This window comes from Musca vetustissima, unplaced genomic scaffold, assembly GCF_032173495.1.
Source record: "Musca vetustissima isolate MV318-11 ecotype Yass unplaced genomic scaffold, APGP_CSIRO_Mvet_v1 utg8857, whole genome shotgun sequence".
Lineage (NCBI taxonomy): Eukaryota > Metazoa > Arthropoda > Insecta > Diptera > Muscidae > Musca > Musca vetustissima.
This window is the reverse complement of record NW_026883455.1, coordinates 153520-167728: the sequence shown is the minus strand read 5'-3', so window position 1 is coordinate 167728 and position 14209 is coordinate 153520. Positions and strand designations below refer to the sequence as shown.

The window sequence follows — 14209 nt, the reverse complement described above, 5'->3', positions numbered from 1 at the left end:
GATAAAATGATTTTCAATGGTAATCATCTGGTGACATACGGCCTTGTTCTGCCTTGGAAAGTGTTTTCAATCGAGTTGACTGTAATAATATATTTGGTTTTCTTTCATATTAAAAACCAGTAAGGAAAGTAGTAAAGTCGGACGGGGCCGACTATATGATGCCCTTCACCACTTTGAGTATATTCAACAGATGAATCCTAACAGAAGTCGCATTTTTAAAGGACCAGTAAAATTAAATTGGAACCATAAACACGCCATTCTGCAACCAATACTAAATTGTTCATTTGGTCAGATATAGAAGCTATATCTAAATCTGAACCGATTTCAGGAAACTTAACACACATCATTCTAGACCTAATTTGTTACGCTGTGCCAAATTTCGTGCAAATCGAAAGATATATAGGGACTTTGGTGCACCATTTACATTAAATCTGACGAAAGTATATGTGGGAGCTATATATAAATCTGAACCGATTTTCAGGAAACTTTACACACATCATTCTAGACCTAATTTGCTACGCTGTGCCAAATTTCGTGCTTAAATCGACTCAAAAAGTGATTCTATGCATATTCTCAAAAGCAACCATGGGCCTATCTCGATTATTTTTGCATGTTACAAACATATGCACAAAAACATAATACCCTGTACCAGAAAAAAGAATTTGGTTCAAGAACCTCAAAACCTGGGGGCTACCAGAAAAAATTGACCAATATTTATAATTTATAGTGGAGAGATGTGCTACCTAATAAGAACTCGACGTACTAAATTACAGTCAATTTGGTCGAAAAATCCGATCAGAACCCCCAAAATACCAAAAATTTTGGGGTACCGTTATATTTGGGGACTACCAGAAAAACTGGACCTATATTTATAATTTTTAGTGGAGTAATTTGATACCCAATAAGAACCCAATGTACAAAATTTCAGCGAATTCAGTTATAAAACGAGCCCAAAAACCCGAAAATACCGAAAATTGGGGGTGCCCTTATATGGGGGCTTTCCGAAAAAATGGACCTTTATTTATAATGTTTGGTAGGGAGATTTGCTACCCAATAAGAACACAAAGTACCAAATTTCAGCGAATTCGGTCGAAAAATGCGATCTAAACCCCCAAAATACCGAAAATTGGGGGTAATCTTATATGGGGGCTATCCGAAAAAATGGACCTTTATTTATAATTTTTGGTTGGGAGATTTGCTACCCAATAAGAACTCAAAGTACAAAATTTCAGCGAATTCAGTTAAAAAACGCGCTCAAGAACCTCAAAATACCGAAAATTTGGGGGTACCCTTATATGGGGGCTATGCGAAAAAATGGACCGTTATTTATAATTTTTGCTAGGGAGATTTGCTACCCAATAAGAACACAAAGTACCAAATTTCAGCGAATTCGGTCGGAAAATGCGATCAAAACCCCCAAAATACCGAAAATTTGCGGTAATCTTATATGGGGGCTATCCGAAAAAATGGACCTTTATTTATAATTTCTGGTAGAGAGATTTGCTACCCAATAAGAACTCAAAGTACCAATTTTCAGCAAATTCAGTTAAAAAACGCGCTCAAGAACCTCAAAATACCGAAAATTTTGGGGTACCCTTATATGGGAGCTATGCCTAAACGTGGACCGATTTTCTCCAATTTCAATATGGTTCGTCCTTGGGCCAAAAGTGACTTGCCAAATTCATCCAATTCGGATCATATATGCGACCTGTACTCTGTTTACCTTTTTACATACGGACGGACAGACAGACGGACGGACGGACAGACAGACGGACATGCATAAATCGACTCAGAAAGTGATTCTATGCATATTCTCAAAAGGAACCATGGGTCTATCTCGATTGTTTTTGCCTGTTACAAACATATGCACAAAGACATAATACCCTGTACCACAGTGTGGTGAAGGGTATAATAACCAATATCGTGTCATGAAGAGGTATAATCCCTATATATTCCCTAATTATTGTTATTTTTAGGATTTCTGACATGTTTTTCAATCGAATTTGCTGTAATTAAATATTGACTCATGGGTTGAAATATCAGAATACCTAAAATGTAACACCTATCTACAGACACCCGGATATAAAAATTAGGAGTAGGATCGCTTCTTTTATACAAAAAAAGTCCTTAAATTCGACCGCACCAAATTTTTTATACCCTTCACCATGTGGTGTGCAAAAGAAAATTCACTGGTGCTAAAAAAATACATACTTTCATGTTACTTTCTAAAATGTTTTAAACTGAAAAAGTACTGGTTCCCTTATATGGTAGTTATATCAAACCCAAAATATTAAACTACAGTAAAGAAGTTAAAACTATGTTAAGTTCGACCCGGCCCAGCGGTTTATACCCTCCACCATGAGGATGACATTCAAATATGTAAAATTAATTGTTGTTCCTAGGAGACGAAAAATACGTGAAAAGGATGGTTACCTAATAGAGGGCTAGCGTTTTATGGGTCTATACCAAAACAGGGATCAATATTGATCATTTTGGTTAGTGAAATCATATTTAGTAGGAAGATGTGTAGTACGTTATATATGGACTACACTCAAACTTGGTTCAATATTAAAAACCCAAAATACATAATTACAACCAATTTGATTAAAAAACGTGGTCAAAATCCCAAAAATACCGTACATTGGGGGTACCGTTATATGGGGGCTACCCTGACACTTACGTAAATTTTAATCATTTTTTATACCCTTCACCACACTGTGGTACAGGGTATTATGTCTTTGTATATATGTTTGTAACGGGCAAAAGGAAACGAGATAGACCCATAGTTCCTTTTGAGAATATGCAGAGAATCACTTTCTGAGTCGATTTATGCATGTCCGTCCGTCCGTCTGTCCGTCTGTTGGTATTAAATTGTAAACAAAGTACAGGTCGCATTTATAATCCGATTTGGATGAAATTTGGCACAGCTCATTTGTTTGGCCCAAGGACGGACCCTATTGAAATTAAGAAAAATCGGTTCAGATTTAGATATAGCTCCCATATATATATTTTCGTCTGATTTCATGTAAATGGTGCACCAAAGTCCCTGTATATATGCTTAGATTTGCACGAAATTTTGTATAACGTACTGAATTGAGCCTAGAGTGATGTCTGCAAAGTTTCGTGAAAATCGGTCCAGATTTAGATATAGCTCTCATATATAGTTCCGTCCGATTTCCTGTAAATGGTGCACCAATGTCCCTATATATCTTTCGATTTGCACGAAATTTGGCATAACGTACTGAATTGAGCCTAGAGTGATGTCTGCCAAGTTTCGTGAAAATCGGTCCAGATTTAGATATAGCTCTCATATATAGTTCCGTCCGATTTCCTGTAAATGGTGCACCAATGTCCCTGTATATCTTTCGATTTGTCTAGAATGATATCGAAATCGGAACCGATTTTCCCGAAACTCAACACACATCACTCTAGACTTCATTCAGTACCCTATGCCAAATTTCGTGCAAATCTAAGGATATATAGAGACTTTGGTGCGCCATTTTTATAAAATCGGACGAAAATATATATGGGAGCTTTATATAAATCTGAACCGATGTTCCCGAAACTTATCACTCATCATTTTAGACTCAATTCAGTACGCTACGCTAAATTTCGTGCGAATCGAAGGATATATAAGGACTTCATATCCTTCGATAATAATACGACCTGAATCATGTGTCTATCTCCTTTCCGTTTGCCTGTTACAAACATATGCCCAAAGACAAAGTACCCTGTACCACAGAGTGGTGAAGGGTATAAATACCCCGAGTGAGATTTTCTGCCCGATGAGACGAGATGAGATTAAAGACAATTTGATTGTAAAGATCTCTTAAATTCCAAAATTTGTATACCGATCGGTATATCTCGACTAGCTGAGTCAATCTAGACATGTATGTTCGCCCGCCCGTTCGTCTGTCCATTATAATTTGTAAACCAAATGCATGCCACAGCAATGGACCAATAGTCACGAAATTGTACATGTAGGACGGGTTCTGACCAAAGAATACCCCTATTGTTTTTGGTAATGATCGGGGAATATGGACCTTAGTTTTATCTTTTGTTTTATCTATTTTCTGGTCGCACTAGAGACCACAATTATGATCCCAACATAACGAAATTTGAAACAGAAAAAGAGGCCTGACCATGGAATAAGCATGGCTGTTTTGGTGAAGATTAGTTAATATTTAGAGGGTCAAAGTTGTGTGGGATATCATATGGTCGGCCACGTCCGAAAATACTGCTCCGCTCACTGGTTTTAATTATTTCTCAGGTCCTTAAGATTACTCTTTTAATATAAAACGAGTAGCAACTTTCGCAACTAAATTATAGACTCGTTGAAAAACTGTGCTACGAAACTTAACGTATCGAAAAATTAGCGGGCCTTTATGGAAAAACATGAAACTATATTACAAATTTTCTAAAAATATTTTGTCACAAGGAATGGGAGCTAAAACTTTCGAAATATTGAAAATAGAGCTTTAATTTTCGGAATAAGTCTGAAATATGTATTCAAATAGAAGATTTTTTTTCAAATATGTTATTCACCCTCTAAGAAACCGTAATGCCAAATTATAACCATTTCGGAAGGTGGCTAAAACCTTTAAAATACCGAAAAGAGGGTTAGACCTTTATAAGGGACAATGACAAAATGTGGACCGATATACGAAAAAAATCGGAATGCAAATTACAGACCTTTCGTTTGAAAGAGCGATTAAGCGGTTCTGAGGACTACTTTTTCTGCATAGAAAAAGAAAATAACCCTTAAGAAAGTACTCTTTGGAAAATAGTTCATAGGACTTATTTCTATAAAAAAATATATATAAATTTGGGGCATAGACAAATGTCCAAAGTCTGTCCGATTGCGACGAAGTTTTGTACGGCGAACCAAATTAGGGCTAGAATGAAAGAACCAATGAACAAAATAATCGGTTCAGTTATATATTGCATATATATACTTCCATCCATCATGAGGACTTTAGTAGTCAGTAGTTTTAAGAAAATAGTCCACAGGGCGGGAGGACTTTTCTATAAAAAATGTACATCAGATACCAATGCTTCTTTTAAAGAATGGTATGTGCATGGGTTGTTTTAAATTTGCTCAAATGTCTAAATTTAATTTCGTCCGATTCCATTTTAATGATGCTCCAATGCATCACTGGTATGTACCAAAAGTGGTGAAGGGTACCCTATAGTACAGACTCGCTATAAATTTTAAAGTCTAAAACACAGCTGCAGGGTGTATCAATTTTGTTGACAAAGCTTATAAACAAACTACGTCACATTTAAAAGCAATTTGTTTTAGCTGTCCCAAGTATATATATGTGTGTGTGTGTGTGACTGTGTAGGGAGGCACCTAGTATATCAGTGAGTGTTCACTGTCTATTCACTGAGTGGTATATATTAAAAATGTTAAAATGCCAAATACTAAATGAAACATAAACTGTGACTAAATGAAGAGGAAGATGAAAAACGTAAGAGAGACATACACACAATAGGGGACAGAGAGAGAGAGAGTAACAACAAAAGAGAGCATTTACGTGGAAAACTTTTATAGGCGAAAAGCTTTCCATACGTCGTCGTTGTTTTTTTTTTTTGCTAGCATTCTTTGGTGGTGGGCGCCTTACATCAAACACCAGCCAAACTGTGCAAAGTGAAAATACAACGGCAGCAGATTCGAATAGCAACGCGACAGAGAACTGAGCTGCAACGAAACAAATCAAATCAAACGAAATGATAGCTAACCCTATGTTGTAGACAGCGGCCAAGTAAATCAGTTAGTCGCAAAAAGAACGCCACGCGAATTTTAACAAAACAATCACAAGCTGACACCGAGCGAGAGAGAACGAGGCGAAATCGAGCAAACTGTAATCGAAATAAAAAATTTCAATTCAATTAATTTATTTCCCATTTATTTTGCCAATAAAGATTCAAAATTTTTGTTGATTTTTTGATTTTAACGACAAAAAGAAAGAATTTTTACGAAAATTTTCAGTTCTTGAAATAATTTGCCAAATTTCCAAATAAAGATTTTTTGTTCGCTTTAAGCCAAAGTCGCAAAATATACAAATAGAAACAAATAAATAATTAGTGATAGAAAACAATCAAATAAATCAATTTTCAAAAAAAAAAAAAACGAACTGAAACTAAATTTTGATAAAAATAATTTTTCTACATTTTCTATAAGAAAACCAAAAAAACCCTAAACAATCACAATAAACGACATAAAGTGCATTAAACAATAAATCCTCAAAAACAAAAACAAAAAAAAAAACGAAAACTTTTCAATTCCGCCATACAACGAAAAGTAGAGAAATTGCGCGTTTTTTATTCCCTCGAATTCGATTGCCAGAAATTGCAGTCGTCTTGTAGTTGTATCAACAATTGCCATTACCAAGGACAACCGAACCAAACCAAGCAAGCATAGCTGCCCAGCCAAGCCAAGCCAGCCAAACAACCATTGAAACCTACCACAAGGATAAATCGACGAGGTCCTGACAACGCAGCCATAATTCAAAACTTTATCCTCCAAAACAAAAAAACACACAAAAAACTGAACAATTCGCAGCCAAGGAAAACCAGTAAAACAGGAAACTTCTCCTAGAGTCATTAGCAACTAATAATAACAACAACAGCAACAACTACATACAACACACACTCACTCTCTCAGCCAAGAAGCCGAAGAAAAAAAACTTTAGCAAAATGTCATGGAGATATGCGGTAGGTTGTTATAAACTTTTATAACCATTATTATTATTTTTTTAATTCCATTTTGTTATATGAAGTACATAAATAAATAGGTAGGGTATATAATAAAACACATACACTCATATGTACATAGGTATATAAGTGCACACACACACAAGTGTATGTTCATCTAAACAAACATATTGTATTTATTCATATAACAACTTAGATTAAAGCTATCACGAAGAACCTACCCTACCCTACTCTACACCCTCTGCCATCAACAAACATGTGGTGGTTGCCTACAGCATCTTAGAAACAGATTCTTGCAATGATATCCTTCCTCAAAGGCACCTACAAACACATACACATTCGCACACAGAAGCACACGTATTTGTAGGTTTTGCGACGCAATATTATTTAATTTTACCCACTCACACACACACACAAATACACTTTCTGTTTTTTTTATTTAAGATAAATGATCCAGGAGCAAAAAGAGAAATTGTTGTTTGCATTTAAGTATGCTGTAATTCTATAAATAAAGTGTCCTTTTTCAAAGTATATATGTATAAATTCGGTACGGGGATATATAGCAGCAGCATAAATTGCCTATCATCGTATATTAATGTGGGTCAGTTTTTTTATAAGGGTATTAACAAATAATAATTGAGAACAGTTTATCAAAAAAAGCCTCAGGGCCTGGGAAATATTTGCTGTAGAAAAAGATCCTCAAAAATCATTTCAACTATAAAAATAATCAGGAACAGAGGTCTATTTTCCTAAGTAAAAACAATCTTAAAACCCCAGCACTTTTTTTCTTTAGAAAAAAATCTCAGGATCTGAGGACGATTTTTCTATATGAAAAATTCTCAGGACCTGAACATATTTTTTCAATACAAAATCTCACGACCTGAAACTTTATTATAGAAAATAATCCTCAGAACTAATTTTTTTCTATAGGAAACATTCCTTATGACTTCTTTATTAATTTTCGGGACTACCTTTTTTACAGAAAAAAATTCCTATAGACTATAAAACTAAATTTTTCTATAGAAAATATTTTCAAAACAAGAGGACTACTTATTTTCCTTAGAAAAAAATCTTGAGAAATCTTTTTCTACAGAAGAAAATTCTTCCTTTTTTATAGGAATGGTAGTTCTGACGACCTGAGGAATTTTAATCTATAGAAAAAAGTAGCCCTCCGGTTCTGAGGCATGAGGACTACTTTTTTTCTGTCATCCTCAGGACTACTTTTTCTATAGAAAAAAATCCTTAAAAAAAAGTGCCTCACATCCTGAGGACTACTTTTTTCTATAGAAAAAATTTTCCTCAGGTCCTGAGGACTACTTTTTTCTATAGAAAAATTTTCCTCATCTCCTGAGTACTACTTTTTTCTGTAGAAAAAAAATTTCTTCAGTTCCTGAGGATTACTTTTTACTTTTTCCACAGGTCCTGAAGATTACTTTTTGCTATAGAAAAAAATTCCTCAAGTCCTGAGGGCTACTTTTTTTTTAGAAAAAAAAACCTCAGATCCTGAGGAATACTTTTTGCTATAAAAAAATGCCTCCTGAATCCTGAAGACTACTTTTTTCTATAGAAACAAATTCTACAGGTCCTGAGGATTACTTTTTCCTATAGAAAAAAATTCCTCAGGTCCGGAGGGCTACTTTTTTATAGAAAAAAATCCTCACGTACTGAGGACTATTTTCGTCTACAAAAAAAATCCTCAGATCCTGAAGACGACTTTTTTCTATAGAAAAAAATTCCTCACGTCCTTAGGACTAATTTTTTGCTATAGAAAAAAATTCCTCACGTCCTTAGGCCTTTTTTTGCTATAGAAAAAAATTCTACAGGTCCTGAGGATTACTTTTTGCTATAGAAAAAAATCCTCACATACTGAGGACTATTTTCTTCTATAGAAAAAAAAATCGTCAGATCCTGAAGACTGAGAACTATATTTTTCTATAGAAAAAAATCCTTAGGTCCTAAGGACTAATTTTTTCTATAGAAAAAATTGCTTGCTATAAAAAAAAGTAATCCTCTGAAGAATCTATAAAAAAATGTCTCCGAGATTTTTATGGTCAATACAAAAATTACCAGGACCTATAAAAAATTGTCTGAGGACTACATTTTCTACTGAAAAAAATATTAATTGATTCTGAGGACTATTTGAATATAAACCTCAGGTCCTTGGAACTATTTACAATCCAAAGGAAAATTCTATTATAATTTCTTTAAGTCCTGTGGCCGAGGGTACAATACTTCTTTTCAGCTACTGAAATTTTTTTCTACAGAAAAAAGTAGTCTACTGGCACTGAAGAATTTTTGCTGCAGAAAAAAACCTTCGGAACCTGAGAAGAAGTATTGTGCGCACTAAAAATTTGGAATACCAAAGTTAATTAGATAAGAAAATACTCCTAGGACTACCTACAGGGGACTTTTATATGGGTGGTACGTTAAAACTTGGGCCTATGTTGAACATTTTAATTCTTGAAAGCTCGAAATATGGCGGTACCGTTTTATGGAGGTATACCAATATACCGATATAATCAAGTTATAATATTTAACACCTAGAAACAGTAGCAACCTATATTCTGAGCACTATCTGATAGGAAAACTTTCTCAAAATTATTAGAATTTTGTTAAAATGTTGTATTAAATAAATTTCCGTGTTGGTTGATTGATACCTTTAATAAAGGCTTAAGATCTCAAACATTTGCTTAATCCACGCTTTTGTTGATTCGCCGAAAATAATTTTATTTTAAAAATCCACGCCCATGATTGAGCCTCAAAATATTTTTAAAAAAATCCTGCCCTTTGTTAAGGCTCAAAAATATTTTTAAAAAGATATACGCATATGGTAAAGCATCAAAAATAATATTTAAAATCCCTTTGCAGTTGAATCGGCCTCCAAAATAATTTCTTAAAAATCCATGTTTTTGATGCAGTCTTAAAAAATATTTTTTTAATTTTTTTTTAAGAAATTATTTTGGAGGCCGAATCAACAGCGAGGGTTTTTTAAATATTATTTTTGACGCTTTACCACATGCGTGTATATTTTTAAAAATAATTTTGAGCCTTAACAAAGTGCTGGATTTTTTTTAAAGGCTAAAAATAATTTTTAAAAATAATTTTGGAGCCTTAATTTTTTTTTAAGCCACGCCTTTATTAGATCCTCAAGATTTTTTTAATTCACATATATAGTAAGGCCTCAAACTTGTTTCTCAAAAAATCCAGGCCAGAAAGCAGAGATCCGAGAAGGAAAGAACCGTAGTCTTATGTCAGTAAATACACACAAGTTATAACTATAGTTCGATTGTCACGAATTTTCGAGTTTACAATATACATTTAAAGTGGGTCAGAATTAATATTTGGGGGCGATGCCCATTTATATTTGGCTGCCAGATATCACCTCGTAGACATATCCAAGCCGCCATAAAAAATAGAGGAATTAGGATTTCTTAAGAATCTCCCACACATTCATCGCACATCCTTCGAGTTCCAAAAATAAACCACTATAAAATACCACAATCAAATATCTTTTCTCAGAAAAAAAATGCAACACACGAAAACGTGGGATTGAATTCTCTTTATATACTTTTATATATATATATATATATATATATATATATATTTAAGAACTTTTGAACACAAACTGCAACATCTGTGAATTATGTTTTCTACCACTTCTGATTTTTCTTCTTCTACGTATTTTGAACTATGTATTTAAGTGTATATACTACTTGTGTATATATATGTGAATGTGCAACATATTTTTGTATTCGAACAGCACAACAACTGCATTAAGTACACATGAACTCAAAAACAAGAATCTTTGCACTTGCAGTTGTTGTATCGGTGTGCATGTATATAAATATATATGTATACATATATACCGCACGACTACACAAACACGGAATACATTGAAAATGTGTGTTGACCTTGATTTTTGTGTTCCGATGACCTAAATTTTTTTTTGCCCATGTACATGGACATACTTTAACCCCTTACATATACATATTTATATATATATGCACTTTTGTGTATGTGTGTGGGTTAGAGATATTGAAGAGTATACAGCTGATGCTGAATTTCATATGTATGTGTGTGTGGGTTTGTGAATGTGCATTGTACTGTGATTGGCAATATTATTGTGATTTTTTTCGCTCATTTATTTGTAATTTCCTTCTGTATGAAATATTACTACTTTGTCTGTTTATTTGTTTGTTGCAACTTGTTTTCAATTAGTTTCAATTAAATGCACAGTGTTCCGAATGAACTCAAAAAAGATGTTAGTGAAGTGTGAAAAATGGGGCTGAAAACGGAGATATATTTTGGTAACCACAACATGGGAGTTATTTTCTTTTTTTAATAGAGAACTCTCAAGATTTTCTATCTATTGAAGAGGGAGTAGGAGGTTCGGTTCGATAGAAAACGAAGGCCTCAGAGGTTTGAGATAGGAGAAGCTAGATCCTTTGGCATTGCTCTTATATGAAATATATAAAGTAACCCACTGAGGAAGTCAGAGGGGGTAAGATCTCTGAGATCTTCTTCGTCTATAGAATATAGAGGGAGCACAGGAGACCTATGAGGTCTTCTTTGTCTATAGAGTAGAGGAAGCCCACCAGGAAGCCAATACCTCTGAGGTCTACTTCGTCTATAGAATAGAGGAAGCCATATATAGTAGAGAGGAAGCCAAGACCTCTGAGGTCTTCTTCGTATAGAGTAGAGAGTTGGCTTCCTCTCTTCTGAGGTCTTCTTCGTCTATAGTATATAGGAAGCCAAGACATCTGAGGCATTCTTCGTCTGTAGTATAGAGGAAGCCAAGACCTCTGAGGCATTTTTCTTCTGTAGAATCATCTTCTTCTTCAAGACCTCTGAGGTTTTTTGGCTATAAAATAAAGGAAGCTAAGACCTCTGAGGTCTCCTTCGTCTGTAGAATAGAGGAAGCTAAGACCTCTGAGGTCTTCTTCGTCTGTAGTATAGAGGAAGCCAAGACCTCTGAGGTCTTCTTCGTCTATAATATATAGGAAGCCAAGACCTCTAGGGCCTTTTTCGTCTATTGTATATAGGAAGCCAAGACCTCTGAGGCCTTCTTCGTCTGTAGTATAAAGGAAGCCAAGACCTCTGAGGCATTTTTCTTCTGTAGAATAGAGGAAGCCAAGGCTTTGGTCATCTTCTTCTTCAAGACCTCTGAGTTTTTTTGGCTATAAAATAAAGGAAGCCAAGACCTCTGAGGTCTTCTTCGTCTGTAGTATAGAGGAAGCCAAGACCTCTGAGGTCACCTTCGTCTGTAGTATAGAGGAAGCCATGACCTCTGAGGTCTTCTTCGTCTGTAGTATAGAGGAAGCCAAGACCTCTGAGGTCTTCTTCGTCTATAGAATAGATGGAGCTAAGAAGACCTCTGTGGTCTTCTTCCTCAACAGAATAGATGAAACCAACAAGACCTCTGAGGTCTTCTTCGTATATGGAATAGAGGAAGCCAAGAAAACCTCTGAGGCCTTCTTCTCCTATAGGATAGAGGAAGTCAACAAGACCTCTGATGTCTTTTTCGCCTACAGAATAGAGGAAGCAAGGGATCTGCAGCCTTCTACGTCTTTGAGGAATTTTTTTAAAGTACTTTCTTTTCTTCATTCTTAAAAGAAGTTATTTTTTCCTGAGTTCTGTAGTGCAGCTTTGTCTATCTTCTTCACCTTGTATTCAAAAAGAAAAAAAGTTCGAAAATGACATTTTCCCCCTCAATCCAAAATCTATTTTCATTGCCGCACAAAACTATTTCAGCCACAAACTAAATTTAGATTTGCATTTCCATTTTTAAAAATAGTTCAAAGCAATTCCAAAGTCATGTTACATAGATTATAGCAACTGGCCTGACTTCCGGTGTGGTGTCCGTTTTGCAAAACAACGAAATACCCCCACATTTGAAATACCCATAAATTTGCATTTTTTGTTCGCTTTTTGTTTAGAAAAACCTGCCAAGAAAAAGGTCACTGGTTGGGGTGACCTTAATAATAGTTTTACCTTTTCAAATAAATTAAATATTTATATGTGTCACTGTGCAGTTTGGGGCGGTAATAGAAAGGACCCTGGCGTATTTGTGGTCGCATTTGTCTCCTAGCTAACGTTGGGCGCCATTCACATCGTCGGAGATCCTTTTGAATTCACTATCAATACACTTATGTTGTCACCATTTCCCAGTGTTCTGCTTTCGAATTTGGTGCAAAGCAACTCTTTTATCCTATCGCTGATGGATGCAGTCAAGAGGTAACCCAACTGTTCGGAGAGAGAAGTGCCGAAAGGGGGTGGGGGTGCCTTATGTTACCTTCATTCTACAAATGTGTGTTAGTTACACTTGACAATATTGTGTCTCGTTTAAGCTTTTCATGTTGTTGTTGTCTCCGCGCCATATATAGGTTTTTGCAATAAATATCCTGCAAGGATATACGTTTGTGTGTTTGTGCACTGCCATTGTTTTACCTCAAAAGGGAAATTGAAGAATAATACAAAAAAGTTTATTTTCTATGAACGAACAAAAAACAACAATTGTATAGTGTTCGGTCTCTCCAATAACAACAGCAACAACTGAGGTATGCCATTGTGTGTTCGTTCAGTTCTACAACAATATGTTGTCTATTCAGTCGTCCTTCCGTTCGTTTGCCAGTTTTGTCCTCTGGTACATTTTGTCTACCTCTACTATATAGAAATTTGTTTGTATGACACATTTTGTTTAATTGTCTTGTAGTTTCGCATTCTCTCTCTGATGTGTGTGCGATCGCATTGGAAGCGATGCTGGCTGTTTTATATTGTCTCAACTGACAAATATGCGAACAATGTTTGATGTTGTCGCAGGCTGTGTTAGGTGTGAGTAAAATACGTTTTATTTGTCTATCTGTCTGTCGACGGGTGACAAATCACTTGTGCTCTGATTTACCTGATGTAACAATATATATCTCGTAGATGGTGATAGTGGACTTTGTACTTATTATATACATAGAGAGTAAAATTTATATTCGCATTTTGTTTTTAATGAATAAGTTAAAGTACGACGCTTATCATTTGGGAATGCGAAGATTTATTACTTTTGAATATATAAAGAGTATTGTATAGAAATCCCATAGGACCCAATTATAGTTTCTATACCTTAGAAATTGTACTAGAAAAAAAATTGCCGAAATATTCGATAAAGATCCCATAACGTTTATATGCTTCTATGTCGATTTCTGACAGTTGAAATCACGAAAGAGTTCGCAATATTTGAGATAGAGCATTGAAAGGTTGCACTGGCATTGTTATTACTCATAGGATGGTTTGTACTGGGGTATATAGAATCACGTTTTGGTATAGCTCTAGTATAACGGTACCCAATAATATTCGGTATTATAGGGACGTTTTTTTTACTTGATTGACTGTAATTTGCTATGTTTGATTCTCATTGGTTATCAAGTCTTCCTACCGAAAATGTTCAATATTATTCCACTATTTAGAGTAGCCCGATATACAAGTACCCCATTATTCAGTATTT

General features: G+C 35.0%; 1 protein-coding gene across 3 annotated transcripts in view; it reads left to right on the top strand.

The window, feature by feature from the left end:
• Positions 1 to 6671: 6671 nt before the first annotated feature.
• LOC133330318 (dual specificity protein phosphatase 13B-like) overlaps positions 6672 to 14209 on the top strand; it is a 43177-nt gene continuing 35639 nt past the window's right edge. The window contains exon 1 of one of the 3 annotated variants that reach the window (XM_061538761.1): positions 6672 to 6717. In XM_061538761.1, the coding sequence (XP_061394745.1) occupies positions 6700 to 6717 (18 nt within the window). In that variant the 5' untranslated portion in view covers positions 6672 to 6699. The remainder of the gene's footprint in view (positions 6718 to 14209) is intronic. The other 2 variants (XM_061538763.1, XM_061538762.1) reach the window with 2 other exon arrangements.